The sequence below is a fragment of the Zingiber officinale genome, chromosome 2B (assembly GCF_018446385.1).
Source record: "Zingiber officinale cultivar Zhangliang chromosome 2B, Zo_v1.1, whole genome shotgun sequence".
NCBI lineage: Eukaryota > Viridiplantae > Streptophyta > Magnoliopsida > Zingiberales > Zingiberaceae > Zingiber > Zingiber officinale.
The window spans coordinates 65423492-65440799 of NC_055989.1; the positions used below are offsets into that span (position 1 = coordinate 65423492).

Here is a 17308-nt window from a genome sequence, read left to right on the forward strand (position 1 = left end):
TGGTGCTTTGCAAAGGCACTTACCCGTTGTTGAACTTTGAGTTTCTTTCCCCGCCAATCCTTTGTCCCAAATCGCAATTTATGCATTTTGGAACGCTGCTGGCGCCGGCGAAGCCAACGCATCGCATCGCGGGGCTGTTGGCGTCGGCGAAGCCATCGCATCGCGGGGCTGCTGGTGAGCGCAGGCTGCAGGCGTTGCAGCGGCTGGCATGGGCGGCAAGCAGTGTCCGCGTCGTGAAGTTGGGAATAGGGCAGAAACCTAACGCATATTTGATTATAAAAAAAAACTTTCCATTCTGTTTAATTTCTTATTAGGCTACATGCTAATTAATTTCTTATTAATTATCCTCTCGATTTTATGATATGGCCAATTAATTATATTTAATTGTAGAATCATTGTGACATGTTAATTCATTATATAAAATGTAATAAATTTTATCCCACAGGAAAATTTATTATATTTTATGTAATTGATTTGGATAAAAATTGTGTAGAATGATATTGAACTTTTAATTCATTATATAAAATGTAATAAATTTTATCCCACAAGAAAATTTATTATATTTTATGTGATGGATTTGGATAAAATATCAACTATATGTTTTCTAATTTACCCACAGGGATTAGAAATGATTTGATAATTTTATCATATTATTTTATGAATCTAATTGAATTAATGCTTTAGCCCACAGCCAAATTTTATGTCAGTAGATTCATATTTTAGACATATTTTACATTGGTAGATATGTCATGTTGTTTAATTAGCTTCAAATTTTGTAACATGAGTATGATTAATTTTTTGTTTTGTAGTTTGTCAGCCTGCTAATTTCTCTGATATGATATGTAATGTTCCTGAGCTCCGAGGGACAATTATAAAATTTGGAAGGAGAGAACTCTCCTTCATTTGGGATGCAAGAGCGTTGATTACGCCATAAGGAAGGATGAACCGCCTCCTGAAAATATTGCTCTTTATGAAAAATGGGAGTGATCTAATCGCCTCTCAATAATGTTCATAAAGACCAAGATCTCAGATGACATTAGGGGTTCCCTTGAGCATTATGACAATGTCCGTGACTTACTGAAGGCAATCGATGATCAATTTGTGTCTTCAGTCAAAGTTTTAGCTAGCACCCTAATTCACCAATTCTCATCCATGAAGCTAAGTGGGATACACGGTTTACATGGCCACATTATGAGGATGAGGGACATTGCGGCTCAATTGAAGAGACTTGAGGTGGAGATGTCTGACTCTTTCCTAGTGCATTACATTCTCAATATTTTACCATCACAATATACCCCATTTAAAATCTCTTACAATACACATAAAGAGAAATGGTCAATTAATGAACTTATGACCATGTGTGTTCAAGAGGAGGGTAGACTTGCTATGGAAGAGGGTGAGAAGGTAAATTTGACTACACCTAGAAAGAAGAAGATGTAAAATACCGGAAATAGGCAAATATTGATAAGGTAATTTTTTTCGGAATTTTTGGGAATTTTTCGGAAATTTTTCGGAGCTCGTATAGATGAGTTAACGGGGATAAAAATGGGGCCCGGAAAAGCCTATTTAGGCTACCCCGTTTAAGCGAGGAAATGTTTATATTTACATTTCCTTTTTATTTTATTTTCTTTATTTTCTTTTCTCTACTCCGCCGAAACCTCCCGAGTGCCGACTCCTTCCCTCGCGCACCCGAGCCCGCCGGTTTGCCCTAATCGCCGGCCTTGGCGGTTTCTTCCTCGTCGGCGCTTGATCAAGAGCCGAACCCCTCTCCTCTCTGCGCCTTCTCCACCCGACAGCACCGCCGGGTGCTCTTCCTCCTCGCTGAGTGACGCACCACCGCTACCCCTGCTGACGTCGTGCCCTAGCCGAGCCACCGTCGCCTATGCCCTAGCGCCGGCTACCTTCCCTGTGCCTTAATTCTCCACCGTCGCCGCACCTTCTGCCCTAGCGCCGTCCTCCTCCCTCTTGTCACTGTCCGACGATGCCACCCTGCCCTGTCGCCATCGCCGGTTGCCTTTCACTACCGCCTTGTCGCCACCTCGGTCGGAGGTGATCATCCCGCGGCCACTGCAGCCTTCCTTGTGCGCTGCTTGGTTGATCGCCGCCTACTCCTTGTTCTTGAGCCGTGCCCTAGACCCGAGCCAACAAGGTGAGTTTGTGCCCTATGGATTTGGATTGGTGGAGCACCCAATTGTTTGATCTCAGGCTGTGGTGTTGTTTCTTGTTTCCAGCAGGACCTCTAGCTTGTTTCGGCAGCCAACATCTTCGACTTTGGATCAACAGTGATAAATTCAAATTGAGGTAAGCTTCAGTTGTTGATTAGGATTGTTGCTTGATTGCGTATCCATCTTGATTTCATCTGATCCGAACAGTGAAGTATCCAGCAAGGAGGTTGGGCTAGGTGGAGGGTCTTGGTTCTGGTAGCTATTCCATCTGTAGCCATCTTGTTGTCAGTATCAACACTCCCTGCTATGGATCAACAATCACAACCGTTGATTAAGGTAAGCTATGTGTGGAGTTTTGGTTGTATTTCTATGAGTATTTGGAGGATATGTAATTGTATCGAATTGGAGATAAATTGGATTGCTAGATGGCTAGATTGATCAGGGTTTTACCCTAATTTAGCCTTAAGGATTTTATTTAGCTATACATTTGAGTTAGCTAAATAAAATGTATGTATATTGGTGACACAGGACCTTGACGCGAGACGAGCATCTCGACTTTGGATTTGGAAAGATTGGACCTTCTTATTTGAGGCGGGTACCTTGACTTATCTTTTTGATATGTCTTGTTGATATTTTTAGTAGGTCATAGCTTTTAGTAATAATTATGTTCGTCATTGTTTCGGTATGTCACTTTTGGATACCTGTTACATGCTTGTTTGCTCACATATTATGCATTTTATGCTAGTACCCACATGATTATATATATATGCTCAGAGGGGTAGTGACATACCATGCTTGTTATGTTCAGGACCTAGGTTTTTGATATTCTATCTGACCTGTGTACTTTAGATCTTGGTATGTGACCATCGATATTACGGTACTCATTTTATATATATATAGATATGGTTATGCTGATCAGTTTACTGCTATGCTTAGTGTCATGCATCATGATTGCATGCTGCGCGATTGTCGGCTCCACTATGGTTGAGCACATCGCCAGTTACATGTACTGCACACACCACCACTCATGGATTAGTGGTATATCGTGTGTGTGGCGGTTCTGTTTGCTCGTTGGTCGGTGACTCGTGGTAGCCGGCAGGCCCGCCTGTTGGCTCACCGGCATTTTAGTGTAGCAGGTAGCCGACGGTGGACTCTGTTGGCTCCGTTGGTCGTGACTCGGTGGTAGCCAGAGATACCTTCCGCCACCGTGTCACGGAGATGAGAGCATTGAGCTCCCCATTTATGATTTGGGGTCGAGGACAGGAGTACTCCGACAGCATTCCGTCCACACTCATCAGGTGTAGTGATGGTAGAGTGCACTGTTGTCACATCTACCCACTCGGTCTCACCATTATATGTGAGATGGTGACTAGCGTCAGGGGTGACCATCATTGGCATCATACGCATTTATACATTTATCGCTTGTGTTTCACGCACTTATATGCATTTGGATGGATCGTATGTTCGACATACAGGATTTATGACACTTCCGTTCCGACGACATGATTATTCGATAGGTGGCCCCGTGAGTCAAGACTCTTCAGCCTTTTCTGTTATGCATTACCTTCTTTTGTTCAGGATACTGTACTCCATACTTATTACTATTGGTTATAGTTTACTATACATGTCAACTAGGTATCTGCTGAGTTGTTGAACTCACCCCCGTGAACACTATCTTTTTCAGGTACCAGGCTGTTTATGGTGTCGCTTGGAGTATCCTGTCTACTGGTCCCCACGTCACATCAGAAAACTTATCGGTTTCACTTATGTTTTTGTTTGTTTATGTATCAGTTTGTTTAGCTCTGTACTCCGGTTTTGTTTTTGGAGTGTTGATGCTGTTATGTGGTATTTTGTATTGGTTGTTGGTTGTGTAAGCCTAGCCGGCTAGCAGTTTTTGTGTTTTAGTTTGTATTTGGTTTCTGTTATTTTCCATGATTGTTGGTTTTGTTCCAGCCGAGTGGGCGGATGATATATATAACTGTGTGGTTGTGTATATGTTCCAGCCGCATGTGGCTGATGTATATTGTGTATGTAGAAAGTTTCAGATTGTCCGCCGTACAGGGGAGGTGCTGTCGAAATTTCTTCAGACAGGGACTTTCCCGGGGCGTGACAGAAGATATTTCAAGCCAAGGACAAGGGCAAGATTCCTGCCAAAAGGGACATTCAGAAAAGTTCCAAATGTTACTTATGCAAGAAGAAAGGGCATTTAAGGAAAGATTGCACCAAGTTCAAACAGTGGCTTGACAAGAAAGGTACTCAACTCTCTTTTGTTTGTTATGAATCTAACATGATTGATGTTACTCATGACACATGGTGGATTGACTCTGGTTCTTCAATTCATGTTACCAACTCCTTGCAGGGCTTACAGGACCTACGGAAACCAGTGGGTAGTGAATGTTATATTTATTCTGGAAACAAAATGTCTTCACATGTGGAAGTCATTGGCATTTGCAAGCTTGTTTTAGATAGTGGTTTTAGTTTAAGTTTGGAAAAGACATTTTATATTCCTGGCTTTGCTAGGAATCTAATTTCGATTTCAAGACTTGTATCTGTTGGATATTCCTTTAATTTTTCAAATTCATCTTTCAGTATTTCTTATGAATCTGAAATTATTGGATGTGGTACATTGTTTGATGGTCTTTTTCGTCTTAATTTAGAAAATGATAATCACTATTCTTCTATGCATGTTGGTGGTAAACGATGTGTCATTAATGAGAGTTCCTCTAATTTGTGGCACAGGAGATTAGGTCATATCTCCATTGAAAGAATTAAGAGGTTGGTACATGATGGAGTACTTAGTGCTCTTGATTGGACCGATTTTAGTACTTGTATAGACTGCATTAAAGGTAAGCAGACCAACAAGTCAAAGAAATGTGACAAGAGGAGTTCTAAATTGTTAGAAATAATTTATGCAGACATTTGTAGTCTTGATTTAGAATCATACCGTGACAAGTACTTTATCTCTTTTATTGATGACTATTCACGTTACATGTATCTCTACTTATTATACAGCAAAAGTGAAGCACTTGATGCTTTCAAAAATTTTAAGGCTGAAGTAGAGAAACAGTGTGACAAACAAATTAAGATCGTAAGATCTGATAGAGGAGGAGAGTATTATGGTAGATACACTGAGAGTGGACAAGCAACCGGTCCATTTGCAAAGTTTCTTCAAGATTGTGGGAGTGTTGCCCAATACATCTTACCTGGTTCTCCAGATCAAAATGGTATAGCTGAAAGAAGAAATCGAACTTTAATGGACATGGTTAGGAGTATGTTTGCTAGCTCCAAACTTCCTAGGTCCTTATGGACTGAAGCCCTAAAGACGGCGATGTACATATTAAACCGAGTTCCAACCAAAGCTATCCAAAAGACACCTTTTGAATTGGTTAAAGGTTGGAAAACGAGTTTACGACATCTACGCTTTTGGGGTTGTCCAACCGAGGTGAGGATTTATAATCCACATGAAAGGAAGTTAGACCCGAGGACCTTAAGTGCATATTTTGTTGGTTATGCCGAAAGATCCAAGGGATATAGACGTTATTGTCCTTCTCACAGCACTAGGTTTGTAGAATCAAGAAATGTCAAATTTCTTGAAAATGATTAAATCAGTGGGAGTGATCATTTTCAAGACCTTGGTCTTGGGAAAGATCATCAAGAGACTCAACGCTCCACTTCAACTAGTAGACCAATTGTTATAATTCATAATGCGCCTTGTGTTCATGTGCATATTGAGCAACAGGTCTAAGAGGTTCCACAAACTGCTAATCCAAATTCAGTAAACCCTGAGGTTCAGCAAATACTTGAAATTGTTGAACAATCTGTTGAGCAACATGATCCTGCTACACAGGAGAGTGTTGATGCAACATTGAGGAGATCTACTAGGACTAAGAGATCAGCAATTTCTGATGATTATGTTGTGTATCTACAAGAATGTGACTACAATGTTGGAGCCGAAAATGATCTTGAAACGTTTTCACAAGCCATGAGTTCTAATGTATCTGACTTATGGTACAAAATCATGAAAGAAGAAATGGATTCTATGACATCTAACAAAGTCTGGGATCTTGTCAAGTTGCATAATGATGTAAAAATCATTGGTTGTAAATGAGTCTTTAAAACTAAGAAAGACTCAAAAGGCAGCATTGTGAGACATAAGGCTAGACTTGTTGCCAAAAGATTTACTCAGAGGAAGGGGATAGACTACACGGATACCTTTTCTCCTATATCTAAGAAAGACTCATTCCGTGTGATCATGTCATTAGTAGCTCATTTTGATTTAGAGCTGCATCGGATAGATGATGTGAAAACTGTTGGTGCAACATCCCTCAGGTCAAGGTTGACCTGGTTAACCAAGCTGAGTCTTGGTTTGGGTTTAGATGTTTGACAATAAGATATTGATCGAAGAAGAGTCAAGTAGGTCAAGGTTGACCGGATACTTGACTGGGAAGTCCTAACTGGCATGTTAGGCAGGTGAAAATCCTGGTGAGTGAAGCCAGGTGAAAGTCCTAGTGAGTGAAGCTAGGCAGAAGGAAATCCTGGTGAGTGAAGCCAGGTGAAAGTCCTAGTGAGTGAAGCTAGGCAGATGGAAAACCCTAGTGAGTGAAGCTAGGTGAAAGTCCTGGTGAGTGAAGCCAGACAAAGGAAATCCAGATGGATCAAGGATGATCGGACATCTGGTGTTGGGAAGTCCGAGTAGGTCAAAGGATTGACTGGATACTTGGCAAGGAAGGAAATCCAGATGGATCAAGGATGATCGGACATCTGGTGTTGGGAAGTCCAAGTAGGTCAAGGGAGTGACCGGATACTTGGCACGACGAGTAAAAGTCCAAGTGGGTCAAAAGGGATTGACCGGACACTTGCTGCGCGAGTCCGAGGGTGAACGGATGCTAGGCATGATGTACCAACAGTCGAGGTTGACCGGATGTTGGTTAGGAGGTTTGGACTTGAACCGTGGATCGATCCAGGATGTGGATCGATCAGTGGATCGATCCAGATTCTTCCCAGCGAACAGAAAGCTTCTGGATCGATCCGTGGATCGATCCAGAGGTCCCGATCGATCAGCCGATCGATCGGGACGATGCTGCTTCGCGCGATAAGCGCTGGATCGATCCGTGGATCGATCCAGGCGCGTTTCCTGAGCACAGAGGCGCTCTGGATCGATCCGTGGATCGATCCAAAGTCTCCCCGATCGATTCGAATCGATCGGGATCCGACCGTTGCGTCGGGTTTATAGCTGCAGGCGTGCGATGGCTGCGAGCACCTCTTCACCGATTCATTCCAGCTCTTCACCAGCTTCTCCACAGCTCTCTACAAGCACGTGATCGCCAGTTCTTGAAGGTTCTTGGAGGCTTTCCAAGTTAAGAGGCGGATCCATTGCAAGAGGAAGAAGTTAGGGTTAGGGTTTTCACTGCATTTCTTGTAAGCTTTTACTTAATCTTTACTACCCTTTCTTCTTCTTGTACTGAGAGTCTTGTAGGGCTTCTCCGCCCTCGGTAGTTACCGAAAAGGAGTGTTTCATAGTGGAGGGTGCGTGCGTGGTGTGGATCCTTGGATTAGTCACCTCCTTTGGAGGTGGATACCAAGTAAAATCCTAGTGTTAGCGTGGTTGTATTTGTTTCTGTATTTTCCGCTGCATATCCTTGAAGAAACAAGCAACGGCAAGCGACGAGCACGCGACGAGCTATTCACCCCCCCCCCCCCTCTAGCTACTTTTGGTCCTAACAAAAACAACATTTCTTAATGGTGATCTAGAGGAAGAGGTTTATATGAAACAACCAGAAGGATTTTCCTCTAGTAGTGGTGAGAATTTAGTCTGCAAGTTAAATAAGTCCATATATGGATTAAAACAAGTCTCTCGTCAATGGTATTTAAAATTTCATGATGTTATTACTTCATTTGGTTTTGAAGAAAATATCATGGATGTTTGTATATACCAGAAGGTTAGTGGGAGCAAAATTTGCTTTCTTGTGCTATATGTGGATAATATTTTACTGACGACTAATAATAAGGGTTTGCTATATGAGGTAAAACAATTTCTTTCTAAGAGCTTTGATATGAAGGATATGGGTAATGCATCTTATGTCATTGGCATAAAGATTCATAGAGATAGATCTAGAGACATTTTGGATTTGTCTCAAGAGACCTATATCAACAAAGTTCTAGAGAGGTTTCGAATGAAGGATTGTTCACCAAGTGTAGCACCCATTGTGAAAGGTGATAGATTCAATTTGAATCAGTGTCCTAAAAATAAGCTCGAACAGGAACAAATGAAAATCATTCCATATGCTTCAGCTGTTGGAAGCCTTATGTATACTCAGGTCTGTACTAGGCCTGACATTGCATTTATTGTTGTAATGCTTGGGAGATATCAGAGTAATCCAGGTGTTGACCACTGGCGGGTTGCAAAGAAGGTTATGAGATACCTTCAAGGAACCAAGGATTACATGCTCATGTATAGATGAAATGAGAAGTTGGAAGTCATTGGATACAGTGACGCAGACTTTGCTAGCTGTATTGATTCATGTAAATCAACATCTGGTTATGTGTTTATGTTAGCCGATGGGGTTGTGTCATGGAAAAGTGCCAAGCAGACCTTGATTGCTACTTCCACTATGGAGGTTGAGTTCGTCTCTTGTTTTGAAGCAACCTCGCATGGTGTATGGTTGAAGAGTTTCATATCTAGGCTTAGAGTTGTAGACTCTATTTCAAAGCCTCTGACATTATATCGTGATAATTCAGCTGCTGTATTTATGGCTAAGAACCATAGAAGTGGTAGTCGTAGTAAACATATCGACATTAAGTACTTAGCCATAAGAGAGCGTGTTAAAGAAAAGAAAGTGGTTATTGAACACATAAGCACTGAATTGATGATCGTGGATCCTCTGACTAAGGGCATGCCACCAAAGGGTTTCAGGGATCATGTAGTGCGTATGGGACTTAGTTCCATAATGTAATGTTTTTTGTTTCTTTAATGAAACTCTTATTTAGTTTGGATATTTTTCTCTTGAGTACATATTTATTGTTTGAAAAATATCATTATGTTTGGACCACAATAAACATTGGGTTTATTTTAATTTGGTTTGGGGTTGATATTGAGAAGTGTAACATATTATGATACATGGATGATAATACTCATATTTAGAGGAACTGTCGCCATGATCCATATGTTAATGTTGTTATACAGTGAATATACATAGACCAAGTGGGAGAATGTTGATTAAATTTTGACTCCATTGGCCATGGAACAACCAATCAATTATTGGTCTATGTATTTGGAATGTGAAAACAGTTCCAGCAATTGAAACAGTTCCAAAAATTGCTGTAACTACCTTCCCTTGCTTCCAAAATTTCTATGATGGCAGAATATTGGAGCATGCTATAAATTTGGTCCCTAGTTCCTACTCCTCTCGTGTCTTCTTCTTGAGACAAAGATACACCATCATTTCTGTGTGGAGAAAGGGTCGGAAGCATCAAATTTTGTTGCAGTCGTCTTCCTTGATCAAAAACAATGGCCGGAGGTATATGGTTTGCAAATTATGTAATTTTAACATCTCAATCTCAAGTGGTAAACCTCCATCCATTTACCACCTCAGCTATACCCGTGGGGGTCCGAGGTAGATCAAACAATTGTAGCAAATAGCAAAAGTTGGAATCCACCACCCCAACAGCCTCACAGGTCAATCCCATGACCATCTATGAAGAGGTAAATTGAGAAGTTATACTGGCCACTGTGGGGGAGAGTTGTTCGTTCATCTTTTACCGAGAATAGACTCCTATCTATTGTAGCAAGTGTTGCCCCACAGTAGCCAACTCAAGTGGCAAAAAACGAATACGCTCGTCCCCAGCACCCCCGCCAGCCCGGCCTAGAATCAACACAGATGAGGTAAATCACGGTGACCCAGCGCCCCCCGCCAACTCGGCCCAGGATCAACACGGAGGAGGTAAATCACGGTGACTAAGAATGCAAGTAACAGGTGGAGTGAGTTTACACAGATTGCAAGGATTTACGTCCCGCCAGTCTTGAGATTCGATTCCAAGACCTTATGTGGCAAGCAGCCCGCAGTAGCCAACTCAAGCTTTACCTGCAGGTAGTGAGGTTAGTAATCAGGAGATGCATCTAAAACAAACTACACTCAAAAGTTTAGTTCAGGGAAAGATGAACCAGTTTTTTTTCGCCTCATTGCAAGTCAGATATAAGACAGTAAAGCAAAGCATATCTTGAAATGATTCTAAGCTGTTTGTTTGAGAACAAAAACATATCGATCGAACCAGTTCTAGAACTTAGAAATTGAAATAGCCACAGAAGAATGCAGTATACATGGATCAAAGAAAACCAGAATACATGTACTTCGTTATCGCTAAACGTTCGAGGAAGTACAAAGCAATGAAAAGCTAGATATATGTTCCAACCTCAGAAGTGAGAAGAGATAATCATCTAAGAGAGCACGAACAAGGGAAAGTATATCATACTTCAAACAAGTGGTTTTGGTAAGAAAATGTCCAGTCGGAATCATCAGAGGCGGCGAGCCCAATCCCCTCCATGCTAATGGATTCTGCAGACAAGATGGGTCCTTGTGCAGGACCTTTAGCTCCACCTTTTTCAGCTTCGAACATAAATTCGATGGATCCAAAACCAGCTGCATTGTGTTCATTTAGATTCTCTACATTGGCCCTACTACTTTCCATGTCAAACTTAAGATCAGATATCGATCCTACTCTATCTTCTTCGAGGCAATTGAGATCCTCCTCATCGTCTGAAAACCATCGATAACCATCCAAGTTGCCCATCTCAAAGATCCTACTCATCAGTCCTTCTCTCCAAGATATCCTTGTTTCAGCACCTCCCAGAACTTCTTCCTCAGCGCAATTGTTGCCCGGCGGCGGATGCTGGAAACGGTTCAAATCTACCGAGTTCGAGGAAGTTTCGACCGATCCAAACTGGAAACTAAGCCCAGAGAATGTCGTTTGACAGCTCGCATTGTGCTTTTGCTGCTGCCTTGATGACAAGCTAACATTTTTTAGAACATTTGCAGCTGCATCGACCTTGAAGTCACTGAAACCGTTGCTATTTATCGAACTGGAACGCGTTGAAGGTGTGCCGGTAACATGGTCTTCAATCAAATAGTTCTGGGAAAGCAGATGATTATTTCTTCTGGATGTCTTTGCAATTTTCTCTAGGATCAAAGAGAAGGGACTAACACTCCCACCACTGCTAGGAGTTCTCTGAACCATAACACCAGGTGATGGTGTTGTTTCCAAGCATGGAGAATTGAGATCGAGCAATCCCGAAAGCTCCGGTGATTTACAACTGCTACAATTACTAGGAGACAACTTCCAAGAATCAACAGGACAATGAGCCACACGAATTCTAGAACTAGAACTAAGACTGCGACGATGACCGGAATTTGCATTCTCTGGAGGCGAAGATAGCCAATGGATGGAAGCACCCGATAGTGGCGGAGGTGTCAGAGAAACCCTAGTGGGATCGGAAACTCTGCGGCTGACCTCTGGAATCTCCAGCTGTCTTCCGCCGATGGAGAGAATACCTCTAGGTCTACATTTTCGTCGGTCGTGCACTCCGACGATCACATGGCCTGCAGCAAAACACGTAGGTGTGATTGAGGGGTTATCCATGGGGACCTCCGGCGAAATGGAGGCTTCAACGGGAGGAGTGGTGGTCGAAGTCGGTGTGGTCGTCAGCATCTGCTTCTCTTCATCCGCTTCCTCATGAGCGTTGAAGCTTAGCAGAGTTCTTTTTGGAGAAGAAGCCGGACATAAACCCACAGGCTCAAGATCGAATTTTGGGGAGGGATCTTTTACATCAGAGCTAGGTTTCCTCTTACTCCACTTCTGGAGTAGATCGGTGTTTGATTGTTTGATGAATTTGCCTGAAACAATCTGCTTAGGAACCCCAAAACCAGATCTTGATGCGCCCTTTTGGGAGGTCCGAGACCCGGAAGCCTTCGCGGTGTTCTTGGGGTTGAAGGTTGCATTCCTTGTGTTCGAAGGCGCCGAACGGGGAGTTCCCGTCACCGGCTTGGATCGGGCGGGCGGTTCTTTAGCAGAGGAATCAAAGAATCTAAAGCACCCACCTTTGGATGCCCCGGCGGCGCCAATAGGAGGGGCTGGAGGAGGAGGAAGAAAGGTACCTCTGTTGAGCTCCTTCAGCGGATGCGATGCCACTGGCTTCTTCTTAGCCTCCAGTTTCTTCGCCATTGACCTTGGAACTGCGTTCATGGCTGTTCGCCCAATCGTTCTCGATAGATCCGTTGCCAAAATCGAATCTTTTTGAAACGGCCACAAAGCCAGAGAGGGAGAGAGAGAGAGAGAGGGTTCGGCCGCCGCCTCGAGATGCGATGACTTTTCATCGAACCGGACCGAGTGGAGGGGGACAGCTCGCAGTGGAACGATCAGGGCCGTCCCGACGCTTATCCTATGCCACATTGGACGGTACGATTTACGAGTAAGCGAAAATGGACGGACCTGATTGAGTATTGCTCTGTGATGACCTCATTTGGTCGGGAAAATTTCAGTTTGCTCCCCGTAATTTCGACACCCAAATACACAATTAGACAATTTGCTATTTAGACAAAAATATATGAGTAAAAGTTAAAATAGCGCTCTAAATTATGCAAATCTGCAAAACAATGTCTTTTTAAAAAACATCAAAACGGCGCATATCAAAAATCTTATTACTCGAATATTCCTTATCCAACAAATAGCTATAACATGTATATAGCTATTGCAAAATATATATATAAGTCAGTGGCTGATGCCGATAAAAAAAAAAAAATACTCAAAGAAGAAAATTAGAGCTTGTGTTCCTTCTCACTTCCCCGGACTATAATATACTAGTAAAATTTTTTAGAAGAAAGAGGGTACTTAAATACACCCTCACTTTTTTTTAGATCCGCCACTTATAAAAGTTATCTAGTAACTAGTGTAATCATTTTCAAATGATTTTAGGGTTTAAAATTTATAATTTAATGTTTAAGATTTATGATTTGGTTATATTATTATTTTAAAATAATTTTGATTAATGTTAAATGATTTTAATGAAGTTTAAATAATTTAAGTTGGTAAATAAAATCTTAATATAATAATAATGTATATGTATTAATTTTGATTAAACTAAATAGTTAATTTTTTATATTAAGTAGCTATTGAGTAGTTTTTACCTGTTATAATAGCTAGCGATAGTAGTATATTGTAGCAAAATCTAAAATTTTAAATTTTAAAATCTAAATACTATTATATAAAAAAACTTTTTATCAAAATTATTTAAATTCCAATAAAATCATTTTAAATTAATCAAAAATATTTTAAAAGCAATTGTGGCAACTAGTCATAGTTGCTATAATACTATTATAGTATCCCCTCGGAGTGATAAGTTAGTTGAGATATGGGGTATTATCATATTAGTTTTTAGAGTCGAAATTTAGCATGTCTGAGTATACTTTTTCTCATACCTTGACTATTGCACTGATGACTAGTGGTCATCAGCGATTTACCTCATCCATGTTGACATAAGGACAGGTTGGCGAGAGCATGTACTGGAACGAACGAATCACCTTTTTTACCACATACAATAGTATTGAAAGTAAGAAATAATGTTAAAGCAACTACTCATAGCTGCTACAAGTAGGGTTGAGTAGGTTAGTACAAGACAAAATTGCTATCCTAGGGTAAAGATTAGAATCTCTATGAAGTCTAAAAAAAATCTCCCCATATTAGTTAATTATAATTTTCTTATTTATTTTTTCATAGATAGCCGTAGTGTCAAACGTGTAAAAGTAATGAAAAGATAGATTACATCTTTTACTACCCTACACCACCGTTAGATAAACTTAGGAATAATATTTTTATGGGGTACTCTTTTATTTTTTTATTTTTTTTAAAAAACAAAGACAGCCTTTTGATTTATATAAATTTAAAAGCGTCTTTTTACCTAAAATATATTATTAAATATATGTCATACTAAATATTCTAATAGTAGATAAAAAGTGTGGGCCTCTTAAAATACTAAAATAGTACGGTGCTTAGAATACTAAATTGATAGAGTAAATCATCAATAAAAGAATACTTTATCATTTTATCTATTTTTTATTTATTTTTTAATAGCTATTAAAACAATTTTTATATAAAAAGTAATATTAAATAATAAACATAATAATTGAAATAGCATTTATCGTTAATTTTTTTTGGAAAAAATTAAATAATTTGTGATATAATTGATAATTCATAAGTTAAATTAGGGTATTAAAATGAAAAAGCAAATTAAAATATGGGTAAATATAAAAAAGAGTTTAAAAATAAATAAATAAATCACCCTATTTTCTAAGAATATACGCACTTTCTATTATTTTTCTTAAATTTTATTAAAATAACTTTAAAGGGATCGAAATCATTTTAAAATAATTATAAAAGTTATTAATTAAATGCCATTATATAAATTTAAATTTTAAATCCTAAAATCTAAAATATTAACATTGTTATATTAAAATAATTTTTTTGTTAAAATTATTTAAATTTTATTAAAATCAATTAAAATTGATTAAAATTATTTTAAAATAATTATAAAAGCTATTAAGCACTCGGTAAATCTAAAACTATTATAAAATCTACTAAATAGTTGTAAAAGCTAGTAAGACTATTACAACAATATTGAAAACCATGTAGTTACAACAATAAAATCTACTAAATAGTTGTAAAAGCATTCACTATGTTGTCATTTTAATTATTTTTTTCTTACAAAAGAGATGTTCATATGATAAATCTGAGGCGTCCTTTCGATCTTTGACCTTAAAATATTTAAAATAAATTTTTTTATCAAACCATGTAGTTAACTTTGTCAAATACTTAAATCATACTATCTTACTTTTAAAATTGCTAAAAACAGAACTCAATACCTATTTTACCCATTTGTATTTATCCCAATCGATTATTATAATATAACATTAGGTTAATTTTGTTTAAAAGATCAATTTATGTTTAAAAAAAAATATTCTTAATATAGTAGGTTAAATTAATATTTGAATATATATATATATCCTTCAACATCAATTTAACATGTAATTCATATTAAAAGAATCATTGTACTCAATATATTAAGTCAAATTGATATTTGAGAGTATTAATATAATTAGGAGACTAGATAAAGATATAAAATCTGATTTCATGTCATTATGAGCTCTCTAGGTCGATCTATTAATTTTACTTGAAATCGATCAAAATCGGTTGATGAACCTAGAGAGCTCAGAAGATATGTGATACGGTGCATAAATGAGAGGCCCGATAATGCCAGGAAGTCAAAAGTCAATGGAACGTGGCAGTCAAAAGTCAAGTGGACATGACAATCAAAAGTTAAGGGGGCGTGGCAATCAAAACTCAAGAGAACGTGGTGGTCAACATTCAAGAGAAGGAGGGAGTCGGATCGCCTCGCGTCATCATCCGTATAATTCCTGGTCGGTCACAGGCAGGGCAGGTCCCCAGATCTAAGACGTAAGACGCAGCTTGGATTAATTGTTGACCTACCCCTGATGGATCATGTTTCCCCAGCTCGGGCTTTATAGGGGGTCCTGTTACTTTTACCAAGACAACTCCCGACCGGCTCTTCAGCAGTCAAGGAATGAAAGATGGGTCTCTCACCATAATCTCAGATAAAACCCGATCGGTTCGCCACAACTCATCCGCTTTATCAAGGCTCAATCTTGGTGGTGTCTCTGAGCAGTCATCCCGAGTTATCTGTAGCTGAACCCGGGTGGGACGGAAAGCGATAAGCGACAACAATATCAGGGGATCGTAACCTCCAGTTAGAGAATAACTATCATATGCCAGAGAATATTCCAGGGTGCATCAAAGTCGTCTCTCCGTCAACACCAACGTCATCTCCACCAGCCTCTGTCTGACTCAGATTTCTGACAGGATTAATATGTAACCAAGTTTTATGTGTTTATCTAATTCTCTTAACTATATCTATACCCTCAAACATCAATTTGACATAATATATTGAGAACAATGATTTTTTTTAACATAAATATGTTTAAAAAATCTAATTCGTGTAAAAAAAAATCACGGTACCCAATATATTTGGTCAAATTAATGTTTGAACGCATGAATAGGGATGTAAATGAACCAAATGGTTCGCGAACTATTCGGAGCTTGATTTGATGAAAAGCTTGTTCGAGTTCGTTCGTTTGTCTTATCGAGTCGAGCTCGAGCTCGATAATTTTATCAAGTCGAGTTCAAGCTTAAGGATATTCAGCTCATGAGCTCGTGAACATGTTCGTTTATAGGCTTGCGAACTCGGGCTTGAGCTTGGCTCGTTTAAAGGACTCGAGCTCGACTCGTTTAAAGGGCTCGAGAACATGTTCGTTTATAGGTTTGTGAACTCGAGCTCGACTCATTTAAAGGGCTTGAGAACATGTTCGTTTATAGGCTCATGAACTCGGGCTCGAGCTCAACTCGTTTAAAGGGCTCCAAAACATATTCGTTTATAGGCTCATGAACTCGGGCTCGATTCGATTAAAGGGTTCGTGGACATGTTCAATGATGTGTTGAGTTTGAAAGTTTAATGTAGTAGTTTGGGATGTTCAATGACGTGTTGAGTTTATATTATTTTAGTTGTTAGGTTTGTTGAATATTTATTCAAATGAGTTTTCAAACTCGCTTAACAAGCCTACAAAACGAGCCAAAAAATAAGCTCTAAAACGAGCCCCAATACGAGGCTGAGCTCCATTAACGAGTTAGGCTCGTTAACTATGATAATCGAGCTAATAACAAATCGAGCTTGAATTGTTCGCGAGCCTTGTAATTCCAAAATGAGCCGAACTCGAGCCTTGTGATAAAAGTTTAATTCGAGCTTGAGACCGAATGTAACTTAAACGAGCCGAGCTCGAGCTTAATACTCTTCGGCTCGTTTACATCCCTAGGCATAAATATAATCAAGAGAATTAGACGAACACATATGACCTAACTCCATATCATTCAGTGCTCTCTAGGTCCATTAGCCGATTTTGATCGATTTTAGACAATATCGATAGATTGATCTAGAAAGCTCAGAATAGTACGAAATCAGGTTTTATGTGTTTCTTTAGTTTTCTTAATTATATCCATACTTTTAAATATCAATTTGACTCAATATG

The 17308-nt window shown here is 39.5% G+C and overlaps 1 protein-coding gene and 1 long non-coding RNA gene across 3 annotated transcripts; one reads left to right on the top strand and one right to left on the bottom strand.

Annotated features, from left to right (window-relative positions):
* The first annotated feature begins 1653 nt into the window (after window positions 1-1653).
* LOC122049156 lies at window positions 1654-2762 on the top strand. Of its 2 annotated transcripts, none has more exons than XR_006130860.1 (4): window positions 1654-2149; window positions 2232-2301; window positions 2373-2501; window positions 2694-2762. It is a non-coding gene; the product is annotated as an uncharacterized LOC122049156 (long non-coding RNA). The 2 variants fall into 2 exon arrangements; XR_006130861.1 differs by having other exon boundaries at window positions 2235-2301.
* Window positions 2763-10419: 7657 nt separating this feature from the next.
* Window positions 10420-12459, bottom strand: LOC122045738. The gene is made up of 2 exons (XM_042606085.1): window positions 12314-12459; window positions 10420-11758 (listed from the first exon to the last, which is right to left on the bottom strand). The coding sequence occupies exons 1-2, from the start codon at window positions 12399-12401 to the stop codon at window positions 10629-10631; spliced, it is 1218 nt and encodes a 405-aa protein (XP_042462019.1). The 5' UTR covers window positions 12402-12459; the 3' UTR covers window positions 10420-10628.
* Window positions 12460-17308: the final 4849 nt, after the last annotated feature.